This window comes from Sinocyclocheilus grahami, unplaced genomic scaffold (assembly GCF_001515645.1).
Source record: "Sinocyclocheilus grahami isolate Dianchi unplaced genomic scaffold, SAMN03320097.WGS_v1.1 scaffold89.1, whole genome shotgun sequence".
Classification (NCBI taxonomy): Eukaryota; Metazoa; Chordata; class Actinopteri; order Cypriniformes; family Cyprinidae; genus Sinocyclocheilus; species Sinocyclocheilus grahami.
Genome location: NW_015505268.1, coordinates 796,212 through 823,793, shown reverse-complemented (window position 1 = coordinate 823,793; position 27,582 = coordinate 796,212). Strand labels below are relative to the sequence as shown.

General features: G+C 37.9%; 1 protein-coding gene and 1 pseudogene across 1 annotated transcript in view; one reads left to right on the top strand and one right to left on the bottom strand.

Annotated features, from left to right (window-relative positions):
* Nucleotides 1-15,676, bottom strand: part of LOC107587068 (polycomb group RING finger protein 3-like) — a 24,767-nt gene extending 9,091 nt beyond the window's left edge. Inside the window, exons 1-6 of the mRNA XM_016274680.1 lie at nt 15,576-15,676; nt 12,304-12,421; nt 10,989-11,085; nt 4,773-4,828; nt 4,470-4,580; nt 1,457-1,545 (exon numbers count right to left, since the gene is read on the bottom strand). Coding sequence (XP_016130166.1) covers nt 1,457-1,545; nt 4,470-4,580; nt 4,773-4,828; nt 10,989-11,085; nt 12,304-12,421; nt 15,576-15,590 — 486 coding nt within the window. The 5' untranslated portion in view covers nt 15,591-15,676. The remainder of the gene's footprint in view (nt 1-1,456; nt 1,546-4,469; nt 4,581-4,772; nt 4,829-10,988; nt 11,086-12,303; nt 12,422-15,575) is intronic.
* On the top strand, nt 15,589-27,582 carry LOC107587103 (major facilitator superfamily domain-containing protein 7-like; annotated as a pseudogene).

Genomic DNA, 27,582 nt, shown 5'->3' with positions numbered 1-27,582 from the left:
TGCAATCTACACATTTGTTTTCTTTTTACTCCTCTCCTTTCAGTCATTCACTTACTTAATTATTTACTCATTTATTTATGTATTTACTATATGTATTTGAATATTAATAATTGAGAATTTTGGGGAAGGGAGGAGGACAACACAGATAAGAAAGCACTAATAAGAAAATGCTTAAGAAAATGTTATACTCATATGTGTAATAATTGTTTATATATATATTTTTTTATATTATAAATTTTTTTCTCTTCCTGCCTCTGGTCCACAGTGACATCCCGGTCCGTATTTGGTATGGTGGAGTTGAAATATGGGTGGGGGGAGATGATGTGGGGCATGAGGCATTTCTACCCGCCGTCTCTCTGAGCTCTTTCTTCCAGGATCTCTCACCTTAGCTGGTTCTGACATGCATGCCTCGTAATATGCATCACATATTAGCTAAAATACATGCACACCTAGTAAAATGCTTGGCATGTGTGTATGTATGCATGTATGTATGTGTATATGTGTGTACATATATATATTCTATAAAAAAAAAAAAAGGGAGACACATACAAAGGGTAAGTGGGCCGTGTGGGTGAGCTGGGTCCCTGGCCTGGGCTGCACTATGCGTCTCACCTTTTTAATGCATCACAAATTAGCTGAGACATATACAAGTCTATACATTAAAAAACATATGTAAATAAATAAATAACAGACATCTGAGACAAGCGTGGCATGCAGGTAGTGGCCATGGATGGCTGGTGTTTTGGGGAATGGGGGGGGGAGCTTTGGGTCCTGTTGCCCCGCAGCATCTTTCCAAGGCACTCCCGCTGAGGCGTGACATGGGCTTGGGATTAAGCTATGATATGTTGTTGCGACGGAGGGATCAGGGACAACCCTAATAATTTATTCAATATTTATTAATTTATAATTTATTACTATTATTAATAATATAATTTCTATTACTTGCATCCTTCACTGACCTTCCTAATCTTAATGAAATCCTTATTATTATTATGATTGTTGTTATAGTTATCTTTGTCATCATTATCGCTTACAATACTTGTTGTCGCCACTGGTCTTGTCATTTTTATTTTTTTTGTAGTTATACTTGTTATATCTGTTATAAATCTTTTAGATACTCAATGATTTGTATGCTTCCTCCCACACACTTACATACAATGACATGCACACACACACGCTCACAATTACAAGAATACACAAAATGGAAACTGGTCATGTTGAGCACACTGCATTATGGGATTTGCTATTCTATGCTGCATGGGTCTGCTCTTGTAGACTTGGAAATATATGTCATCCATGTATTCCAAAGTACTGTACACTGCAGAAATAGACTAGTACAGTAGTATGATATTCCAAACATAGCCCTTACGCGTTCTTACTAACGAGGACACGCTAACAGAATGTGAGGCTCCCTTGTGGGACATTAGTGAGGTCAGATGAGTACGGGGAAACCTACCTGCTCATCACTGCGATGGTAGTCATTGTCCTCCTCTGCTTTCTCGTCTCCTGCTTCCTTATTGGCTGGATCTTCTGATTTCAGGTCCCCTGGTGGGGTAAAATGTAAAAAAAAAATATTTACAAGAGAGTCCCCAGACAACCATAAGAACCACCGTTTTGTGCACATCCATCTCTCCATAATTCTGCTTTTAAAAATACTGTAGTACATGCATTTATCTTTCCAAACATCATCTTCGCATTATAAAACAATCAATGTTTAATCATTATTCGTATTAAGATTCCAAGAATTTGTAATTCATTGCTTCTCAGAGCTGGAATTATATTGAGTACAAGTTTGTGACTCTGGGAAGAGTTTCTTCATTACACAGTGAAGAAACATTCATCAAGCACAAAAAAAGCAATTATCTCAACCTGCTCCCCCACGCATTTGCCAGTCTCCAAAACAAGTCTGCACCTCATCAATGGAAACAGATTAATTTGTGATTCAACCTGCCCAAAGAACGCTTCACACCTCAGACAGGCAGACAGCTGCCCACTGATCAGGTCAGAAACTAGGGCTGCATCTCATTACAGTTTTATGGAAGCCTAAAAATACTCTCCTTTATTAATATTGATGAGAGGGATCCAATGAAACCTTTTCAAAAGTTTGGGGTCAATAAGATTTCTTTAAAAAAAATTTAAATACAATCAATACTTTTATTCAGCAAAATGCATTAATCAAAAGTGGCAGGAAAGATGTTTAAACGTATTACGTTTATAATGTTACAAATGATTTATATTTCAAGCAAATGCTGTTTTTTTTTACTTTCCATTCATCAAAGAATCCTGAAAAAAAAATGTATTAAGGTTCCCGCAAAGGTATTAAGCAGCACAACTGTTTTCAACATTGATTATAATAAAAATGTTTCTTGAGTCAAATCTTGAGGCACATTATAATAATTTCTGAAGGATCATATGACAAAGACCAGAGTAATAATACTGAAAAATTCAGCTTTGCATCACAGGAATAAATTACATTTTAAAATATATTAAAACAAATGAGTGATTTTAACTTACAAGAAAATTTCACAATATTACTGTTTTTTTATATATTTTTTTTTTTTTACAAAAAAAATGCAGCCTTGTTGAGCATGAGATATCTTTTCTATATTATTCAAAAATACAATCTTACTGACCTTTTTTTCTGTGGCTGTTGACAACAGGCTACAGATGCTGCCAATATAGTTTAAGCTGCATTTAACTATGAATTTCCTCCATTTAAATTCTTAAAACAAAATTTACTTTAAATATCACCAAAACTGGCCAACGCAGGAGGGAATTTGATACATGCGACCAGTCCAGTCGAGTGTGGTTTATTATACTTATTTTATTGCATTTCAATTGAACGACTGTCCACACACCCTCATGGTTTTGTATGAGGAGCTGTCAAACATAACTATGACATTGTCATTGCATCACCAGAAATCTCAACCGCAGTAATGGGAAAGGGAAAGAGATTTCGTGCATCTGGACGAAATGCAGTCTGGGTTCAGTCGTTCTTAAGCCTTGACTGCTACAGTGATGGCTTGTTCCCAGGACACTCAGAAATTATAGTTAAATAGTTAATAGTTAACGATAGTTAAAATGTTCCCTGACTGGGAAAAAGTTCACGGAGTCTGGGCTAATCTGCAGCAAGAAGACTGTGAAGAAAAGAAAAAGCAGGACTTCCAGCAAAATAAGTTTCGTTAGGGTGTTTAATAGATGAGGTCCCTCTATAAAGCTGTCTGTGGATGAGGTGCACAAGCTCAGGTAGAAATTTTACCATGCTTTCCAGAAGGGTGACTTAAGTCTGGTTAATATCCACTGTGATGGGATTTGAGAAGCACCATCAGGTACCCTACCATGGCAGATTCAGAGCAGCCCTCTCTAAAATCACCTTATAAAAGCACACCTGTGACACCAGGCCAGAAAAGCATTTTCAATGCTCATAACACTCATAAATAAAGGCTATCATGCTTATTTGTGGGCAGGTAATGCAGACAGTTAAGTCATCATTTCACCACGTGCTTCTCCTCTTGGTTCAGTTTGATGGTTCTGTGGTGTGCTTGAGGACTGAAGACTTCAAATGAAGTATTATTCCGAAAACAAACAGTTCTGCTAAACTAGCTGAGACAATGTGGAACAAGAGACCACTTACATCTGAGCCTTATTTACTACAATGCATGAATCTATCCAGCCATTACGACTGCTGACTCAGCCTGCCTGAGGGCCAGTATTTGCACAGACTGTATCACTGAACACGGTACTGAAAGATGAAAAGAGCAAGATACTGCCTGGGTTTAGATTACTCTTTCCTCAAATGAAAGGTAAGGGCCTGTTTACCACCGAATAAACCAAAATAATGTGCTTGTTTAGAGTCTAGAGGCTTTCAAACATTCTTTCCTCATTCTTCAATTCCTTTAGACTAATATAATAAAAGAACAATTCTAGGCAACATAAGAAATGATGTTTTGTGCAAACAGAAGTTAAGCTGTAATGTGAAAATTTAAGCATGTTTGTACACCAATTTTCTTCACTGTAAAAAAAAGAAAAAAGAAAAGGTCTCTTATGCTTCCCATTTATTTGATATAGTACCATTTAAAATAACTGTTTTCTGTTTTAATACATTTTAAAATATAATTTATTCCCGTGATGCAAAGTGGAATTTTCAGTATCATTACTCTAGTCTTCAATGCCACATGATCTTTCAGAAATCATTATAATATGCTGATTTGCTGCTCAAGAAACATTTCTTTTTATTATCAATGTTAAGAAATAGTTGTGCTTCTTAATGTTTTTGTGGAAACCATTATACATTTTTTCATGATTCGTTGATGAAAGAACAGCATTTATTTGAAATATAAAACTTTTTTAACATTATAAATGCTTTTACAGTCACTTCTGATAAATTTTAATATACACACTGTCCCACTTCCTCTGTGATCATAGATGGACTGTACCACCTACAGCAGTTAAAGAGAGCTGGGACGTACCATTGCGCTGTAAGTCCAGGGGGGTTTTCATGTTACACAGCTCTCCTTTGATGTCTCCAGGCACCTCCATGCCCAACTTCTGATAAAATTCTCTCTGTTTTTTCATCTCCGCTGCACACAAGAAAGCAAAGAGGAAAAATATAAAGCCTTACTGTTAAAATCTTACACATCATTAGCTGCTTCATAAAATATGCTTTACATAAGAAAAAAATAATCAGATGAGGGTATTTTTGTTACCAGTTCACATGGATCGTAGGGATTGTATTTCTAAAACATCAAAAAAAATAAATAAAAGAGACAAACCTTCTTGCAGTCCTGGCACCAACTTATAGACAATATCTTGCATTGTTCGGTCATGGCTGAGGGAAAGGGAGAAACGGAAATTAATATAATTTATTCAAACAATATGCCTTATTACACCAAGAAACACAGCTGAAGGACAAGAAAGAAATGCACAAAAATGAACACCAAGAAAATTGCAATTCGCATTTGCATTCAGCAGGCACGTTCCCTCATAACTATGATTGTTAAGTAGCATATAGTGTAGTTCTTCCTCATGTCTCTAATTCTCCCGTGACTGGCGGTTCCCAGGGCTCGGAGGTAAAACCTATTAAGCGTGTGTTGACATGTTCATCTCTGTGGCGCCTCTGGTACGGCTGCCCACCTCCGAGAACATGTTACCATGCCACAAAACCCACGAGTGCCGGTTCCAAGCAGCCAACAGCCAAAACAAGCACCCGCTTTGAGATTCACAGCTCTTGTTGTGTAGCTTATACTTTCTGGGACACTGTAAATGAACTCTGAAAAAATGTGAAACTTTACAGGCATTTAACTCATTTAAACCTCATGAAACATGTCAAGAAGATTGACATAAAACCTTTAAGTGATAGTTCACCCAAAAGTGAAAACTCTGTCATTAATTACTCACCCTTGTGTCGTTCCAAACCCGTAAGACCTTCGTTCATCTTCAGAACACAAATCAAGATATTTTTTGTTGAAATCTGAGAGCTTTCTGACCCTGCATAGACAGCAATGCAACTGACATGTTCAAGTCCCAGAAATGTAGCAAGGACATCGGTAAAATAGTCCATGTGACATCAGTGGTTCAACCATAATTTTATGTAGCTACAATAATACTTTTTGTGAGCAAAGAGAACAAAAATAACGACTTTATTCAACAATTATTTTCTTCTGGGTCATTCTCCGCTGCGCATTCAAGAGAGTACCACAACTCCTGGCATCGTGGTACTCTTGTGAACATGCGTCAAAGACCAACACGGAAGAAATCGTTGACTGGATTTTTTTTTCTCATTTTGTCTCTCATAGTTGAGGTATACCTATGATGAAAATTACAGGCCTCTCTCATCTTTTTAAGTGGGAGAACTTGCACAATTGGTGGCTGACTAAATACTTTTTTTCCCCACTGTAGCTACAATAATACTTTTTGTGAGCAAAGAAAACAAAAATAACGACTTTATTCAACAATTATTTTCTTCTGGGTCATTCTCCGCTGCGCATTCAAGAGAGTACCACAACTCCTGGCATCGTGGTACTCTTGTGAACATGCGTCAAAGACCAACACGGAAGAAATCGTTGAATAAAGTTTTATTTTTTTTCTTTGCGCACAAAAAGTATTGTAAGAACATTGTAGTTGTGTTGCTGTCTATGGAGGGTCAGAAAGCTCTCGGATTTCATCAAAAATATATTGCTTTGTGTTCAGAAGATGAACGAAGGTCTTACGGTTTGGAACGACATGAGGATGAGTAACTAATGACATGCAGTGACATTATTTTCATGAAAATTAAGAACATTTATTCCTGTTTTGTCAAATCCTAAATCTCAGCAGTCATTCCTCCAGTCTTCAGGGTTACGTGATCCTTCAGAAATCATTATAATATGCTGATTTGGTGCTCAAGAACATTTCTTATTATTATCAATGTTGAAAACCGTTGGGCTGCTCAAAACTAACATTTTAGTTTTTCAGAATTCTTTGATGAGAAGCAAGTATAATTAAAACAGTCAAATTAATTAATGATGTGATGAAAATAATGTCACAATGCAACAAAAAACATTACATTTTTTTCCCTCAATATTTTTGGGTCTAGTTTAGTGTATGAGCCCTTGTGGCAGGTCGGTTCCTCTTAATAGCACATAATGACTCAGACCAGTTGGAAACTGATCTTAGATATGCCCTCGTGCCACTTTGAGAATACAGGCCGCATTCTGTGTCAGAGTCCAGCTCGCTGTTAGCTGATCTGCTCCCCGAGGGCACGATGAGAGAGAAAGAGAGACAGAGAGAGATCAGGATTGTGAGGCAGCGAAGCACCTGTGTCCCTGGTGCACAGCCAGAGCCGCCACCTGTTCCCAAATGCCTGGTGAGGAAGGTAGAGGTCCAATTAGCCGCCACAGAGCTTCCACAGAGGGGGCCAGAAGGCCTGGTGGTGAGGGGGTAACTGGCATTTAGCTAGCTGATCAACAAAAGCTCCGTTTTGTGTGTGTGTGTGTGGGTGTATGTTTGCTCAAGTGCGAGAGAGAGCTGAGGATCAATGAGCTGCCACTGTTAATACAGACAAATCCAGTTGTCATTCACGATCAAACAGTGTGGCTCGTAAACACCGGGGTGTTAAACTAAGGTCAGATTAATCATGCAGAGAGGGAGGCAAGCTGGTTTGATGGCGTACGACGTAATGTAACTGACCCCGAACTCTTATATTGTCTCTTCCTCTCGTATCCCACACGGCTTTCATCTACCAGCAAGGCTGGGGCAACTCTTTTCCGCCCCATTCAGAAGGAAGCACTGGAACTGTGGTGAATATTTAATGTGTTTGAAAATTGTTTCTCATCAGCGAGCAACTGCAAGCTTCTATGCTGCTAAATGACAGCCTGCTAAATGACAGCTCAGCGCACCAGCGGATCCATCAGACACAGAGGCACCAATGCTCAGGGGGCAGATGGACACCACACCCCGACAGTTTACACACACCTACACACTGAGCACATCTGCGCGTGTCTCTCAGCAGCAGTTTCTGCTCACGGCATAAAAGGTGAAGGCCTTTTCCTGTTGAAACAGGCTTGTTTGGTCAACTCTTAAGAGTACACATGCATACAGATGACCTCAAAGCTTACATGGGCTACGAGTCACATAAGACTTAAAGGATTAGTTCACTTCCAGAATAAATTTTTTTTTTAAATTATCATAATTTACTCACCCCCATGACATTCAAGATGTTCATGTCTTTCCTTCTTCAGTTGAAAAGAAATGAAGGTTTTTGAGGAAAACATTCGAGGATTTTTCTCCATATAGTGGACGGGTTAAAGGTCCAAAGTGCAGTTTCAAAGGGCTCTACACGATCCCAGCCGAGGAATAAGGGTCTTATCGAGCGAAACAATCGGATCGGTCCTTTTACTAAAAAAAGAAAAAATGATATACTTTATCCACAAATGCTCGTCTTGCACTAGCTCGACTTCACGCATTACATAGTCACGTTGGAAAGATCACGTGTGGCGGAAGTACTGACCCAGAGCGAACGTGCAAAGAAAGTTAAACAACCTTTACAAAAAAAGATAAAACAACGATGTCGGATGATTGTGAAGTTGGAGGAGAAACTGAGATGGAGTTTTTCACCCTACCCTACGTTTTAGAACCAAAGTACACAGACGAAGAACTAACCACACGTGACCTTTTCAACGTGATTACGTAATACATGAAGTCGCACACGCATCGCAGAGCTAGTGCAAGACGAGCATTTGGGGTTAAACAGTATATAAATTGTAATTTTTTTCTTTTACCGATCATTCCGCTAGATAAGACACTTATTCCTCGGCTGGCATCGTGTAGAGCCCTTTGCAGTTGCATTGAAAATGCAATTGGGACCTTCAACCCGTTGGTTTTCATTGAAGTCCACTATATGGAGAAAAATCCTGGAATGTTTTCCTCAAACACCTTAATTTCTTTTCGACTGAAGAAAGAAAGGCATGAACACCTTGGATGACAAGATGTCTTCCAGGCAAAAATCATCACTCAGTAACAGTCCAATCAAGTAATAACTCTCCTCAACAAGCGGCTTTCAAAAAGTAAAAATTATGCTTTCCACTATCTCTTTGTTTTTGCTACAGAGTCTTCAAGACTTATGACTATGTAATAACATAGTCACGTTGGAAAGATCACGTGTGGCGGAAGTACTGACCCAGAGCGAACGTGCAAAGAAAGTTAAACAACCTTTACAAAAAAAGATAAAACAACGATGTCGGATGATTGTGAAGTTGGAGGAGAAACTGAGATGGAGTTTTTCACCCTACCCTACGTTTTAGAACCAAAGTACACAGACGAAGAACTAACCACACGTGACCTTTTCAACGTGATTACGTAATACATGAAGTCGCACACGCATCGCAGAGCTAGTGCAAGACGAGCATTTGGGGTTAAACAGTATATAAATTGTAATTTTTTTCTTTTACCGATCATTCCGCTAGATAAGACACTTATTCCTCGGCTGGCATCGTGTAGAGCCCTTTGCAGTTGCATTGAAAATGCAATTGGGACCTTCAACCCGTTGGTTTTCATTGAAGTCCACTATATGGAGAAAAATCCTGGAATGTTTTCCTCAAACACCTTAATTTCTTTTCGACTGAAGAAAGAAAGGCATGAACACCTTGGATGACAAGATGTCTTCCAGGCAAAAATCATCACTCAGTAACAGTCCAATCAAGTAATAACTCTCCTCAACAAGCGGCTTTCAAAAAGTAAAAATTATGCTTTCCACTATCTCTTTGTTTTTGCTACAGAGTCTTCAAGACTTATGACTATGTAATAGACTATGTAATTTACCCACATAAGATTGGCAAACTTCTCATGCGACACTGTTCAGGGGTGAGTGAGAATTTTACAAGTTTTAACTGCATTTTTAACCAAATAAACGAAGCCTTGGTGGGTTTTTTTAAACATAAAAAAAAGTGTCGTGAATGTATCCCCCCCCCCCTTCCTGATTTCTTATTTTTTTGCATGTTTGTCACACTTTAATGTTTCAGATCATCAAACAAATTTAAATATTAGTAAAAGATAACACAAGTGAACACAACATGCAGTTTTTAAATGAAGGTTTTTATTATTAAGGGAAAACAAAATCCTAAACTACATGGCCCTGTGTGAAAAAGTGTTTGCCCCCTAAACCTAATAACTGGTTGGGCCACCCTTAGCAGCAACAACTGCAATCAAGCGTTTGCGATAACTTGCAATGAGTCTGTTACAGCGCTGTGGAGGAATTTTGGTCCACTCATCTATGCAGAATTGTTGTAATTCAGCCACATTGGAGGGTTTTCGAGCATGAACCGCCTTTTTAAGGTCATGCCACAGCATTTCAATAGGATTCAGGTCAGGACTTTGACTAGGCCACTCCAAAGTCTTCATTTTGTTTTTCTTCAGCCATTCAGAGGTGGACTTGCTGGTGTGTTTTGGATCATTGTCCTGCTGCAGAACCCAAGTTCGCTTCAGCTTGAGGTCACGAACAGATGGCCGGACATTCTCCTTCAGGATTTTTTGGTAAACAGCAGAATTCATGGTTCCATTTATCACAGCAAGTCTTCCAGGTCCTGAAGCAGCAAAACAGCCCCAGACCATCACACTACCACCACCATATTTTACTGTTGGTATGATGTTCTTTTTCTGAAATGCAGTGTTACTTTTACGCCAGACGTAATGGGACACACACCTTCCAAAAAGATCAACTTTTGTCTTGTCAGTCCGCAGAGTATTTTCCCAAAAGTCTTGGGGATCATCAAGATGTTTTCTGGCAAAACTGAGACGAGCCTTTATGTTCTTTTTGCTCAGCAGCGGTTTTCGTCTTGGAACTCTGCCATGCAGACCATTTTTGCCCAGTCTCTTTCTTATGGTGGAGTCATGAACACTGACCTTAACTGAGGCAAGTGAGGCCTGCAGTTCTTTGGATGTTGTTGTGGGGTCTTGTTTTGGGCGGGCTTTTGTGAGCTTTTGGGCTGGAAATCATCCATTCAATCTGGCAACACTGTTCACAGCCACTTCCTCTCATACCAGAAATAAAATGGTGCAAAATCCTGCACTGTCGTGATAAACAAACACCCTGCAGTTGTAATCATGACTTTCCATGTGGCAGTTCTACCCTGATTCACAGTGTGGATTTGTAGTAAACCTGCAGCCGATGGTTTAGCACAGCTGCTGCACTTAAAATTATATCATTTGGTGCGATTCAGTTCCAGAAGTGCGTAAAACTTTCAGGTCACATCAGCAGATGTTTTCTCTGGGATGTGTGTGCTGGAGAGGAACACTCTACCCTGGACATCAATAATTCACCCTCCAACAAAGACAGCTGGAGGGAGCCACGTCGCCTTCAAATACCCATGTGGCTGCACGACACGCAACTAACATGCCAGAAGCCAGCAGTCAAAGACTATGCTATTCACCGGTGTGCCTTGATGGACCCCTACTGGGCAGCTCTGGGGTTTACATTGATTGAGACGTGTTTGTCTACTGCGGTAAACTCTTACCCTATGTACTGCAGCGGATGGCTCTGGTGAATGACAATCCGACATGTGGGACACGTGTTGTTCTCTTCTAGGTACTTCACCAAACAGCTCCTGCAGACTATATATATACACAAACACACACAATTTATACACCTTTAGTAAATTGATTCATTCTGTGCGCATCACATTATATGTCACAATGATAATTCTACTGATTTCCAAAAGTCAAGAATGTCACATTGATGTAAATTTGTTCAAATGACTCGGCACAAACCCAGAGGCAAAAAATAAAACTAATAGCCCTTCTAGTTTTAGGACTCAAACTACTAAAGCATAATTTCAAAGGCTCTTGATCTGTGGCACAATGACTCCCTCTAGTGTTCAATTCAAAAACTAGCTTGACATGCTATACTTAATCTGAACAATACAAATTATTTTTCCACATCTTTTTGTGGTTTAAACCACATTACTTTTACAAAAGGAGATTCTGAGTCAGATCCTTTTTAATAAAGCGGTCAATCTGGTTCACAAAAACTGTCCTAAATGATTTGTTCACTGATAATCTTCCCATTAATTGTGCTCTTAATCCTGCAACAGCGTCATCGAGCCAGTGAGTTGAGCGTAAAACAGTCTGATTCAACAACGAATCATTGGGACCTGGTTTTGTGAACCAAATCATTCTCTGGAAAAGATTTGACTCCAACGAACCATTTGTTAACATCTCTGCTGCTCACCTGAACACGCCACTGAGAGCCAGGTTAAATCAAGGCTTCATTACACAGAAATGTGGGTCTGTTTGTCCCAAAGTTATCATTTGGTTTAAAAAGACTTGGAATATAGTCATTTGGACCACTTTTATAAAACTTTTTTTGTCATTTTATGTCACCATGTTCTTTATAAGGACAAGAGTGGCCAGGATATTCTTTAAAATTCACTATTTATGAGCCCAAAAAATAAACCCCTTGGTTTCACAGACAAGGCTTAAACCTAGCTGTTTCAGCTGAAAGAAACTTGCACTGACCAATCTTAAAATACATCAGTGCCTTTGCTTTGTCTCGAGATGCACACTAGTAATGTTTTTTTTCTAAGGCACGTTTATAAAAATTACTTGAATGTCTTAATTGAACTATGGCCGCCGCCTAATCCTGGCTTAGTCTAAGCCCTGTCTGTGAAACCAGGCCAAAGAGTCTTAAAAGTAAATGAACAATTAAGTCCAATTTTAATTTTTAGGTAAAGCAGCACTTCTGCACACAATAATATCTGTAGACAATAGCGATTCAAAATGTCGTTCATAACTGAAATAAAGACTAGATATTGGTATAGCAATAACACTTACAGGTGTGTAAGCACTCAGTGACCGTGGTGGCGTCGATCAGGTACCCCTCACACAGACGACAGGTGATGTGGGCATTGATGTCCCACAGTTTAATCTTCCTGGTTAACATCTCGGGGTTCTGGATGAGAAAGAAAGGGAGGAAAAAGAGGTTAAAGTATTTCACAACACATAAAACAACAATCCAATCCTCAGGCTGAAGGAACAGGGGTCAGGAGGGTGATCTCAAAGATCACTAAGGTCAACCATATAAACCCAACTATTAGGTTGCCTTCATTCATTACATTAAAAACAAAGGTCAAAAACAAGTGTTAGTTCTTTTTCATGTTTAAAGTGTAGTCATGTTTTTCATTTGGTTAAATCCTTGCTCCAATTTCAAAGACAATGTTGTTTGTTTAGAGACGTCCCATGTGAAGCAGCCAGACGACTATATTGACCAGACATGTTATACACTGAAGTACAATCCGTGTCAGGACACATGCTGCTCATATTCAATACAGATTATTCACCACTCCAGCAGCCCACTGGAAAGAAAATAATTAGATCTATGTTGCTTCAATATTTGTGATTCAGCTTTTAAGGAAAATTTGTGTTAGAACCAAGTGGGAATTTGCACAATATCATCCATTAAAATTTAATGTAGTGAATGGTCAGAGATTGTATGAAACCCCTGTTTTAATATATATCAATTTTGATATTTGTATTAAAGTTGAAATACCTAGATATTACACAAACTTCAACATTAAAGTCAGCATACCCTATTTACCCAACATACCCCCGTCTCATTGTTTCTCAGTGCATGTTACTCCAGGTTTAAAGGATTTTTTAAATAATATTAACAAAAAAAATTTAAATAATAAAAAATTTGATAACCTATAATATGTTTTTGTTTAAAATTATAATTATGTCTAAGTAGCATTTTAAAAATTATGAAGACTTTTTTTTCTTTTGGAATAAAGTGCACTGATAACTTATGAAATTACAAAAACTCTGAATGGTATCTGCACGTTGGTGTTGATTGGAATTGAAGTAATTGCAGGAAAGTGTGTAGAAGATGAAAGAGAAGCACTGCAAGCACCACAAGCTATGTTTACATCCCCCTATTTTTATGCACATTTTTGGAATATGGCAGAATATATGCACATCAAAAAAGTCATGTGACTTTGCACGATGGGACTGGAATAACTTGACTAACCAGCGGACCGATCTAGTCACACAGCATCTGTTGTTTTGGTTGTTCTGAAATGCCTGAGCAAAGTCTGTCATCAAAGTATTTCTGTATAATTGTCTTACAGTTACACGACTGTGTTCCCAAACAGCAGGCATCCACCTCCGAAAGCAATGACAGCATTTATTGTGTCTGCTCGCTCTGAGGCGCAAGTAATTCATCATATATGAAAATTATTGTATTGAATGGCTTCTCCTACTTATGTTAGTGATATTTAGTGCCAGTTTATCAGGAAGTGACGATTTTGTTCTGTTTGACTCGTTGGATGGAAACGGTGTTTTATTCGCAAATGTTTTATGCGATATTCTAGTTTTGTGCACAAGTTAAATTCGAATCTTTGGATGGAAACATAGCTAATGAGATTAAATGTGTTCAGTAAGGCATAACCACAGGTGTTTTATGTTATGGCACTTTCTCATAAAAGATTTTCAAACCTCAGTCATGAATTCAGCCACCAGCCAAGTTGCAATAACATAATCAGTGTAGTGCAGTGTCAAATGAGGAAAGAGAACTGCCACGGGCTGCAGTGAATATTACACTCTCGCATTAGTGGGCTTCAATAAAAGTTGGAGCTTCAAAGCCATTAATTTACCCATGAGTCTAAAGGCATTATTCGTAGGGGGGGAAAAAAAGAAGTTAAATCCAAGTATTAAGAAAACAGTAAACCAGGATCATGGATATCAAATGGATATCAGATGTCACAATATAATTTTTAGTTAATAACTTGCTTTAGAATAGACAAAATGTTACATGGTTTGACCGCTGCAGTTTTTGAATTAAACGAGCACAAATTAAGTTTGTGAGCTCCAGCAGAGGAGACGATTATCAGTGAATAAAGGCATAAATTTCAGAACATAAAAGAATATGATCTTTGAATATAACACATGATGAGTCATATGGATTACTATAACTGGAACTTTCAAAGTAGAATAAATCACCATTTACTTTTGTTGTAAATAATAAGAAGCTTAGACATTCCACACAACATCTCTATTCAAGAGGAGATCAAATTTGGGGGTGAAACATTTAAGATTGTTAAAGGAATATTCACTCAAAAATTACAATCTGCTGAAAATGTACCCTCTGCATTGAATGGGTACCATCAGAAAGAGTTCAAATAACTGAAAAAATCAGCACAATAATGCACAACTAATCCACACGACTCCAGTCCATCAATTACCATCTTGTGAAGCGGAAACCTGCATCTCTGTACTAAACAAATCTATCAAGATGTTTTTAACTTCAAACAATTGCTTCTGGCTAAAAAAAACTTCTATCAAATCACTTTCATTGAAGCAGTGAAACAGATCAAAAGTGAAACAGATCAAGTACAGTTTACAAGTGAAAAAAGTCCAAAACAACTGTCAGTGGATTTTGATGTGAGAGGACAACAGGGGATGGACTTTTACACTGTGTCTACACCGGACTCGAGCGCCGCTGTGTGCGTGTGACAAAATACTATAGAACCAATTATAATCAGTGATGCTGTCTACACTGGATGCGGCACAACACGGCAAATCCCCGACAGTAAACTGCTGCCCCGTTCTATTTATGATGTGCTGACACAAAGTTCAAATGATTTGCAACAGTCGCTTTGTAGACAGCCTCAAGCTGTTGTGGTGTAGACAGTGTAACACTGGAGTAAGTGTTATTATGGATTATGGACATATTACTCATATTATAGTATTTCGATCAGAAGCATCAGTTTTAAGATAAAGCATCTTAATAATGGATGTCTATTACAAACACACAGCTTTTCACTTCACAAGACTTTAATTGATGGACTGGAGTCATGTGAATTACTTGTGGATTTCTTTGATGTTTATCAGCTGTTTGGACTCTCATTCTGACGGCACCCATTCACTGCAGAGAATCCATTGATGAGCAAGTGATGTAATGGTACATTTCTTCAAATCTGCTCAATCAGTTCAACTCATCTACATTTTGGATGGCCTGAGGGTAAGTACAATTTCAGCAAATTTTCTTTTACTATTCCTTCTAAGTCAGATTAAACATTGTGCAGCACAAAAGGAAGTGATTCACTTACCCCTAATGCCGCCATGTGTCTACTGCTGAGGGTCTGGCAGCCGGGCTTCTTCTGCGAGACACAGGGTGGTGTTAACACTGCATCCTGTGCTCCACTTCACACAGCTGCAAAAAACACGCACAGGAATTTATTTATTTACACACATTTATACACAAAATGATTGCAAGGAAATAGACTATTTTCCCCTTTGCCTTTTCAGAATGCTTTCAGTAAATGATATTTTCCGTTTTCAAGATCAAGCCAAATTGAAAATAGTATGGAACTTTTTTCCCCATGTCTTTCCTACAACTGTACTATGGGGTTACAAAAAATGTATGCAGCATCTTTAAGATAAAACCGTTTGTTGATCACAAACTAGATATGCATGATTATGTCGGTGGCTAATAATAAATGTTTCATTTATAACAGAATTATTAATTATTTTTATTATAATATCAATATACATTAAATTATCACCAACACAATATAATTTACGATATACATAAAATATCAGTGATGTGAATTACAATTTGCTGACACTTCTCTAAGATGCCCACACATAAGTTTCTTGCTGGCCTTCTTGAGTCCAGACAGAGAGACTTCCAGTCTGGGAGTTTCTGCCTGTTCAATAGCCTGTGAAATTAGTGCACTTAAACCAAAGACATGAATGTAGGTCATCTAAGGATATGAGTAACTGTGTATAATCAGAATCACAACAGAACCAACAGTTGAACATGTTAAGGGTGTAAGTTTCAACTAACAGGTCACAGGTGACAACTAACATTTTTCAATATTCAAGCCATTCCCAATGGACCAAGGCTTGGCCCACATTTTTTCAATGAATATCCTGTTTCACTCAGAAATGCATCACATTATGGAAGTAAAAATGGTTGTGAATAACATTTTATGTTGACTTCAGTAATTCTCTTTGTAAACTTAGAATCTAGACTTCCCAAATTCCAGTTTATGAACTAAACTTCCTGAACAAATCAACTGCAATTTAATCTACCGTTGCTGAGGGCGCCACTTTACTTTGTTGTGGTACTATAGTGACATAAAAAGAAAACAGATCTCTTTACAATACAGGAAACGGTGCCTATGACAGCCTGCAGTCTGGAGACATGCGAATCTCAGTGGTTTTTAAAATAACATGACCAATAGTTAGATCATTGCCACACAGAGTGTCCAACATTTGCTTCCAACTTTTGAAGGATCAAATTGACATTGGTGCAAATTGAATCAGTGGTAGCTTGCGTTTGGAGCAAAACCATCATGCTAGGGGTTGTACAGGAACCGAGCCGTGACTGGAAACCATCGCATCACAGCTGTACCACTTAGAGCAAAATCAAACTGAACATACCCACAACTGTACAATGTGAAAACACTTCTGAGACTTTGACCAGGGATGGTATGTTTTGTCATGTTCTTATCATTAAACCAACTATCATCATCACTGTACACAGACAACAAAAAGAACAAAACCAAACATGTGTTATCATGACAAACAAGAATTCCAGATAAGAACTTTCAAAGAATTTGCAGTGAAGATGCAAATATTTCACAGAAAAAAAAATGATACCCAAGCTTTTCATTCAATACACTCAATCACAGGACTTAAACTGAGCCAAACAACAATCTGTTCACTATCATCAGTATGAATTTTAACCTAAATTTAGCATAAATGAAACTAAATTACTAATTAACTTTTTTTTTTAAACAAATATGGTGAGAATACTACAGGTAACAATAACACAAAATTAGTGCAATAAACTTTAAAATAGAATAGATTATGAAGCACCTTAGCTTCCATTACTGAAAACAAAAATAAAACAATCATATGCGAATTCAAAACATTTTTTAAATCATAGGCTAATTCCTGTGGTAATTCAAGTTTTTTTTTTAAATCGCAAAATCCATACAGTAACAATAAAATTACAGATACATATCAGTTTACAGTTATTCACCATATATGGTATGGTAACTTACAGTTACCAAATTAACAGCTTTTTATGGCCTTTTTACTTTCGTAAAAATGATTTTTAAAGTGTTAGTTCACCTAAAACTATTTTTTTTACACTCATGCCATTTTAAATACATATTCTTGTATTTTGAATACAAAAGGACAAATGTCACACTTTTCTTTTTCTGTACAATGACACTAACTTTGGCCAAGGTCAGCATGTTTTGTGTTGTAATGTGTTCTTATAATGAAAAACATTATAGAGCACAAGTTGCGTTTTACAGTAGTGTGATTTTTTTTTCCTTTTAATGCTACACAAAACTTACTCAGGTTTACACCAGAAAAATGTGTAATATATACCTCATGAAACCAAACTATTGATTTGATATATAAAAAAGCCAAATAAACCAGTAAACAAATAAACCTGAGGACAGTTTAAACCTCTCCTACTCCAGACACAGCTCTCCATTACACATGCAGTCAAAGATTGTCACAAATTCAAACTCCGCTCGAGCTTTCTACAAAAGAAACCAAAATCCACTTTCGGCCAGGACACACAGTGGGGTTTACGAACAGAAACTGCTTTGACGAACTGGCAGCACTCAAGCTAGTGGTCACAGGCAATGCCCTAACCTGACCCTAAAGAAAGGGCGTCTCATATGCCACAGGTGAATATGGTTTTCATAACAGGGTGTGTCAAACATTTTCATAGAAAGTGTCCAGCAGTAACACCTTTCGCCCAGTTTCTCACACATTTGCTGCTACAAAGGATCTGCTGTTATCCGTCAGTGGCTATTGAAGTGCTCTGAGAGATGGCCGGTCACACAGACACTGCCAGCTGTATGAAGCGCTCTGTGAGGAGCTAATGAAGCGCCACAGTAAGACAGACTTACTAAGCAGGCCAGTTTTGTCTCTGGAAAAATGGGTTTGTATGTGACCCCAACGCTTAAATGAACACGGCCCGGCAATCAGACAAAAATAGTAGTTCACGCTTGTTACAAACAGTCTTTTATGGCCTGGTGCTAAAAAAAAAATCATCAATTGAGGAGTGTTGGGTCTGTTTGAGGAGCTGGGAGCAACTCTACACCTACAGAGCCGGACTATAAGATTGCTGAACAATTGAGATTTACTGATGTCATTCAGCAACCTGATAATACCGCTTTTCAGAGTGCAAGAGCACCTGGCCTAATTAATTATTAAATGACAAATTCAATAAACCCTTACAAAAAAAGTATAGTGGCAGTACCATGGAACAGCAATGATATCAGATTGTAAAAACATGGTATTTTGATATGGTGAGTGATGGAATAGGGCTACACGATAAATCGAAATGGAATCGAGATCGCGATTCGACAGAAGCTGCGATTGTCATGCGTAGCTTTCAGTGAAGCACTGTTCTGTGATCAGCAGTAAATCTCCATCCAAAGGCCAGAGGGCGCTCTCGCACCTCGCAGAAGAAACCCAGAAAATGCCTATCGCTGCAGCTGAATAAACAGAAGATTCAACTGCTTTCATTGATTCAACGTGACTAATAAACACACAACTACGGCAATATACGGTTTATCGGAGTTCTTCTTATTATAATTTTCATTAAAATAAAGTATATTTATAATGCAATGCCTTTATCACTGCTTAAATACTATCAAATATGTTGCGTGCCTTATTCTGTGCAACAAGCCACATCCTCTCACAGAAGGATTTATTTCAAACACTCGACTGACGTTATGAAGTGAGTTTGGAGTAAAAAATTTTATTAAATGTGGTATTTTCACATGCTTTCAGATAGAGCAGCATTTACTTCACAGAGCCGTAGTTCACTGAGAAGCTATGCAAACAGCTGTCATTATCGCGAACAATTTCATAAGCGATTTTTTTGCGTAACTTGTCAGTGAACTACGGCTATGTGTAGTAAATTCTGCTCCATCTGAAAGCACGTGATGATGATTTCCTGCTGATTACAGAACCGGCATTACTATCAAAATGCACAAGACAATCGCATTCGATTAATCGTGCAGCCATATATGGAATACTTACATTTGCACGGTAGTCCAAGGTATATCCAAGAAAACCATGGTACCATATCCAAAAAATATTGTTAGTAAAGCACAAACTTTACATTATTATCTAGTTTAAGTTACTGGGGTTAAATAGTACACCTAAAATGCACTTAACTCATAATAAAGTGACCTTACAGACTTTGGATCATCTTGTTTTACAAAAAAAAAAACACTAAACATTTATATAAAATCAGAACTGACCCCAATTACTTTCTAGATATACATTCCTGGTCATATTTGTGACCTGAAATGACCATTCATCAATGTATATCAAGTCACATTACAGTATAAATCAGTTTCCAAAGTTCTCACAAAATTCATACCATAACAAAAGAACCAGAAAAGGAAAAAGACACTGGTCTAGGAAGTCAGACTGACAAGAAAATTACAAACAATTTTAAATATCTCTAGAAACCTACAGTATTTTTAAGCAACTCGATGAAAGTCCAACCGAATATACTGTAAAAATGATGTCTTATACAAACAAACTAGACAGGAAGCAGCCCAAGCCACAATTACTAGTTTAAATACTTAATCAGAATTAAGTCAATGGTGTGGAAAGCATTTCAACACACAAGCCATTTAGCCAAAAAAATTCTTGAAATAAACCAATGTAGATGTTGCAACCATTTCATAAAAGCAATAACTGATGTGGCCCCATTACCACACATCAAGATGTGCATTCATTTTAAATAATTCAATAGTCTGTGAATTCTTTCTTAGCAGACACTTTCTTATCAGACTTATCTGGCTGTACATCTACTAAAGAAAAGTGACCTTTGTAATACTGACCCAGATCTGAAAGCATCACCACTGAAAAATTAATAAGTTCGTCAGACAAGAAGGCACGACTTTATTAGTAAAATCCCATTTCTCTTAAATTCCAGTAGTTAACCTCATTAAAAACATCAAAATCACACCAAATATGGGTTCATCGGCTTATTGCATGAAATCCTTTAACAAGGAATGCATTGTTCAGCTCTCTAAAAATCTTCGCCAGTTTTTACAGGCTATAGGACGAACATTTACATTGAATTGAATCTTGTTTGTGTTCCAGAATGTGTAATCACACAGAGAGATTCTAAGTTTGAAGGTTGTCTCCTTGAGATAAAATACACACAAAGCACCCAAGTAGCATGTTGACTCTTGTGTAACTCAGAGACTGCATCCTGAAAGACTGACAACATCATACGGGGAACTTTGAGCCAATACTGAGATTCACTTCCCCTCACACTGAGAATCTGAAAACCCAGGGGTTGTCATTTAAGGTTCATTATTGTGCTGTGGCAGTACCACAACATTTACTTGCCACTTTTTATCAGCTCTTGATTAAATCAAATACTCTGGTTCACACCCAAATCTGATATCATTTACTATCATTTCGTTCTTTAATAAAACACAAAATGTGAATTTCAGCATATTATTTATACACCACTTGTTTTCAGGACAATAAAAGTGAACAGGGATGGGCACTGTGACATAAAAGTACTAAGAAATGAGTCCGTATGGCATTTTAGTCCGTTTCTCAAACAAAGCTAGCATGTGTCTTCTGAAGACTTGCAGCACACTTTAATGGTGCGTTTTTGTCATTTTTGGAACTTGACAGTATCCATCCATGCCCACTTGTAGCAGCATAAACGTTATGTCTATGATCTCACACAGAGGAGAAAAAAAAAGCAAGTCATAAGTTTGCAGCAATGTGAGGGCAAGTGAGCAAATGATAACAATTTTCATTTTTGGGTGAACAAAACTCTTTTTTTTTAATTATGTAAATAAAATCTGTTAAAATTCCAACTCTATAAGCTGTATACAGGAAACATCACAAGCTCTGACACGACCCACATTTATGGAAGTAGGACTCAAGTTTGTCAGCAGAATTCATCCACTACAACCCTGGATGCTTACGAAAGGAGTAAAAATTGCAGTTCACTTAGGCCAAAACAAAGGATCTTAAAGGGATAGTTCACCCAAAAATGAAAATTCTGTCATTAATTACTCACCCTCATGTCGTTTTCAAACCCGTAAGACCTTTGTTCATCTTCGGAACATAAATTAAGATATTTTTGATGGAATCTGAGAGCTATCTGACCCTGCATAGACAGCAATATAACTGTTCCCAAGTCCAGATACGTAGCAATGGCCTAGGCATTCTGTGACCTATTGAATTGGAGAGGAGAAAGCAGAAGTTCACATATGGAGAGGCCCGTTTCTTCACTTCAAAGGAACACTGACACATTCCAACCAGTGTTGCCAACTTAGCCAACGTAGCAATAATCCATGTGACATCAGTTAATAAGATTGAACCAACCGTAATTTTACGAAGCTATGAGAATACGAGAAAAAAAATAACGGCTTTATTCAACAAATTGTCTCCGGAGGGTGAGTAATTAATGACAGAATTTTCATTTTTTGGTGAACTAACCCTTTAATACAACTTGATAACTTTAACAGTTAGATGACTTTAACAGAGAGTTATCATCTACAATTTCCATAAAGCAAATAAAACCTGAAATAAACAACCCAAAAAACTAGTGATAATGGCAAGGCCAATTAATCGGCCAATATTTGTAAAATGTAATATTATAAGCATTGGATGACAACACTTGGCAGATCTTCTGACATTAAATATTATGCAAAATAAGTGTTCATTTAACTTCTCATGTGCCTTTATTAAATGATATACTGTCTTCTTATACCATAAGGCACTGGACAAAAACAATCCAGGTTCATTGTAAAAAAATGAGCCTGTAGTGACATTTCTGCAAAGTATTCCATTGCTTCTTGCACATTACATTACACAAGCAAAACTGAAGTATCACATATTTTAATTGTACCAATAGTTTAAATTCAAGTATCATTTCTCAGTACAATTTGCTGCTTATACACTTGCACGTCACTCTGTGTTTGTCATATTTAGCTCATGTGAGGGGCCCTTTTGACCTGTGGTTTCTGTTTTTTGAACTGAGTTCAAAAAAATGTTGAACTGAGACTTTGACTGTGTCATAGAGCAACTTCATGCACTTCATATATTTAATAAATGGCATATATACATATGTATATAGTTGTATTTTTGACTAGATATCGTAATAACTTACACATTGAAGCTACATCTTCATTTTCATGTTCAATTTCTCTACAGTCATGGCTGACTTTTGCTCCTGTGGCCTACCAGACAGCACAATATCTGCAAGTCTCTCTAAATCTGGTCAACTGGCTGTCGCTAGTCTATGTAGAGGTTGCTATCTTCTTCAGTCTGATCACAACATGGGTGCTGGACACGCTGGGACTGTGCTTCTCGGTATACACAAACATACTCTCAAATCTAGTTGAATATTGTTTACCAGCTGTTACGGGGAGAAAAAAAAAAAAAGGAATAACTATAGTTTTTGCCAAATACCATTAAGTTATTTTTCCCTCTGTAAAAAAATTAAAAATCAGTAATGCATCTTTTTTGGCAGTGATGACTTATATCACAGTTTTATTGTAAATATAATTTTAGTAAATGTGTTATTTTTGCAGAAATTATGGTTAGGTGTGACAGCATGCCATATTACATATAGGCCTATATAAAAGGTAAAGGTTTATATTGGCTAAAGGTCAGATACTATTCACTGAAGTAACTAATCATATATATTTGAATTAAATTACAATGTGTTTGTCCCAAATCATCTGTAGGCCTACCAACCTGCAAACTCACAGACTCCACTTTGTTCTTGACGAGCAAAAACTTTCGTTTGTAACATTTTGTCTTTACGGTAATTAGATTTACTTGTTGTAGGCTGCCACCTAGTGGGTATTTCACTTCAGTTCATTTGATTTTCAGTAACGTAAACGAACTATAAAAGATGACAAAACCCACATAAACCAAGTGGGAAAATAATAGGAAATAAAATGTTATATTATAGGCTATATATTGGGCTATATTACATCATTAATATTAACCTAGCTGCAATGAGCGTGCACTTCATTTCCGGTGCGCAAACCGATTTTCACCGCAACCAACAATTTTGCAACTAATTATACATTTTAATTAAAAGTTAACATACTTGTCATTTACAATCAAACTATTTTGCCAAAAAATGCAACACTTTATATATATATATATATATATATTGTGTTATTTAAAATGCTCGCTATAAAAGTGATCAATTTTATGTATTGATCAAAATTGGGATTGTAGGTGGGGGGAGTGAATGTACAGTGCTCTCTCCCACCTTCAATACCACGACTGAGGTGCCCTTGAGCAAGGCACCGAACCCTCAACTGCTCCCCGGGCGCCGCAGCAAAAAAAAAAAAAAGGCTGCCCACTGTGTGTTCACGGTGTGTGTGTGTTCACTGCTGTGTGTGTGCACTTTGGATGGGTTAAATGCAGAGCACTAATTCCAAGTATGGGTCACCATACCTGGCCACATGTCACGTCACGTCACTTTTATCCTCTTCGTTTATTTATTTACTTAACACATTTATTATTTTTATTAAATGTTTAAAATGTCACTTTCACCACAGAAAGTTATCAAACACAATACATAATTTGGGATGTATTTAAAAAAAAGGCACTGTGGTAAATATATTCATGACATTTACGAAAAAATGACAGTCAAAAGAAACACACTTATATACTTTTCTTTCTTCCTATCTTCTGAAACAGCTAATCATGGGCTCATGGCTCAACATGTTGGGTGCTATCCTGCTTGTCATTGGCATGATAAACTGCATCCCAGAGTGGGCCATGTTCCCTATGGTCATGGGGGGCCAGACGCTCTGCGCCTTTGCCCAGCCTTTGGTCATCTTTGCCCCCACCAAGCTGGCAGATCTCTGGTTCCCTGAACACCAGAGGGCCACGGCTAACATGATGGCTTCCATGGGTAACCTTTTTTACAGCTCATATCTTATATGGTATTTCAATGCCTTTAGCCTAACTTACTGTAGAATGGTAATATTCTTCTCTTTTGTTTTCCAGCAAATACTGTTGGGCTGCTCTTAGCGAATATCTTCTCTCCGATGATAATTAGTTACACCAGTACTCTTTTCATGCTGGTAAGAACTTGGTGACAGAAGCATTGTATTTCTTGTATGATGCACATCCCTATAGTCCCGCTTTCTCTCTGTCTGACTTGTAACTGTTGATATATGCTATACCTGCCATCGTAGCCTGTTTCCTAGCAACAGTGGGGATCCGTGAACGTGTCCCCCCGACACCCCCCTCTGCCAGCATGGTGACCTCCTGCTCTGAACCTTTTCTACAGGGGGTGAAACTGGTACTACACCATTTTAAACAAACTGACATGACAACTTATTGCATGAGTGCATTTTTCGAGAATTTATGAAATATAGCATCTGACTACAAGTGGCTCTTGTCGTTTTGTACTGCTGTCTGAGATTCACTGCATTTTGTCGCTCTTTTATTTACAGCTACTGACAAAGCATACATGGTCCTGCTGGTGTGTTTTGGTTCAGGAATAGGGGTATTCACTTGCTTTTCCACCTTGCTGGAGCAGATACTTTGTGTTAAGGGCTACTCAAATGTAAGAACCCAAAAAGAATTTACCCACATTTACCTCAAACCATAAAACCAACCTGTGCCATAATATGTTAAATAACTAGCTCAACTCGAAAAACAAAGTTTGCTAACTTTAAATGATGGATTGGCAAAGCCTTGACTTATACATTTAAAAAAACATAGCATTAAATACTGCACTACCTAAGAAAGCTAGATAGATAGATGATAGATAGGAGATTTATATAAACATCACTTTCAATTGCCTGCCAAATCTGTACAGTATTAGTAGTGTTAGCTTTGTCAAGTGAATATAACTTTGTCTCTATGTTTAATGTGGCAGGACTTTGCAGGACTGTGCGGTGCAGTTGCTATTGTATTCAGTGTTCTGGGTGCTTTTCTCCTCGGCCTGTACGTGGATAAGACCAAGAAGTTTACAGAAGTCACTAAGATAAACATGTGTCTGACATCCCTGGGCTGCTCTGTTTTTGCTGTGGTGAGTAGAGTAATGATTTCAGCGTTGTTAATGTGTGTTTGACCTGAGATGTCATCCTGCTGTCCGTCAGGTTTCCCTGTTAAGCGAGCAGAAGGTCATCATTGGTGCAGTATGTGCGTGGTTTGGATTTTTTGGGTACTCTGTATATCCCATCGCAATGGAGCTCGGAGTTGAATGCTCATATCCTGTGGGTGAAGCAACATCCTCTGGACTGATCTTCGTGTCTGGGTAAGGTTTTTATTAAGTGTTTTTAACAACAGCTTGCTAAAACTCTTCTCTTAAAGGAATAGTTCACCAAAAATTTAAATTTTCTCACAATTTACTCACCCTCAGGCCTTTCTTGATCAGTTTGTTTCTTCATCAGAACACATTTGGGGAAATGTAGAATTTCATCACTTGATCACCAATGGATCCTCTGCAGTGAATGGGTGCCGTCAGAATGAGTGTCCAAACTGCTGATAAAAACATCACAATAATCCACACCACTCCAGTCCATCAATTAAAGCTGTGTGTTTGTAAGAAACAGTTCCACCATTGAGATGTTTTTTTTTTTAAACTTCAAACTGTGGCTTCCAACTAAAATACACTAAAAATAGAGTCCTCTATTCATAATTTTGCTTTCTCCTGTAAAAAAAAGTCATCTTGTCTGAATCAGGAGAGAAATATGTACAGATTATGCATGCACTGTTTACAAGTGAAAACAGACCAAAATAGTTCAAAGTAAATATGTTGGTGGATTTTGATGTGAGAGGACAACAGGAGATCGAATTTGACTGGAGGAAGCGTTATTATGGACGGTGTCAAATTAAAATCGTCTTAAAGATAGATTTGTTTCTTACAAACACAGCTTTTCACTTCACTAGACATTAAATGATGGACTGTAGTCATGTGGATTGTGGATTATTGTGTTATTTTTATCAGCAGTTTGGACTCTCATTCTGACGGCACCCATTCACTGCAGATTATCCATTGATAAGCAAGTGATGTAATACTACATTTATCCAAATCGTTCTGATGAAGAAACAAACTTATTTACATCTTGGATGGCCTGAGGGTGAGAACTATTCCTTTAAACTTACTACCATCTTATATACTTTACTGATGTGTTTCATGTGATGTTTAATCAGACAAATTCAGGCCGCCCTTTATCTGCTCCTGCTACAAGCTCTGGCCAAACCAATGGCAGACTCTCCATTATCTGTATGTGCTACTGGAGCAGATGCCAGTTTGAGCTGGACAGGTGAGTGTTGCACTTATTTGAAATATTTCACATACTAGGTATTAACTGAAAGATAGTATGCAGTGCGCTGTGCAGTAAGTGGTAAAAAGCATGTTATTCTAGTGGTGAATAGTTTCCTCCCTTCACCATGTCACGACTCCCACCATGCTTTGCAAGTCTAGTGTGACTGGTTAGTGCACTAGTTTCAAATCTACTTTCCACATAAACTGAATCCAATGTGGGTAGTGAAAATGTTCAAAATGGGAACATGTCCAAATTAATCCAGCCTTCCGGCTTTTCCTGGTCGCTTGATGCCTTGATGAGTTAATGATAGAGTTGGGCTGAGCTCCAGGCATTCATTTGTTTCTCCCTCTCTTGCTCTTTATCCTAAATGCACACACACACACACACAGTGCCAGTGCTGGTGATGGCAGGCCTGTGTACTCTGGGCACCTGCTGCTTTGTTGGCTTTTTCCACACGGATTACCGGAGACTCCGTGCGGAAGCCACAGCCTCACCAAATACGGTGACAGACCAGTCAACAGGAGACACCTGGGCAAACAGCACTGATGCATAAAGGGACGGACTGATCTAACAGCAAGAGAAACCACTGATGACAGTGTTTACGTACACTTTAAGAAGTCTTTTACCTCATTAACATTGGAAATACGTGCCTTCAATGCTCAGAAGTGGTACCAGCTGAACCGCAGTTAATGTTACATAAAGCCAAACCAAGACCAAATGTTTCATGCAATATTAATATCAATTTTTTAATGTTTTTATTGCAATACAGGGTACA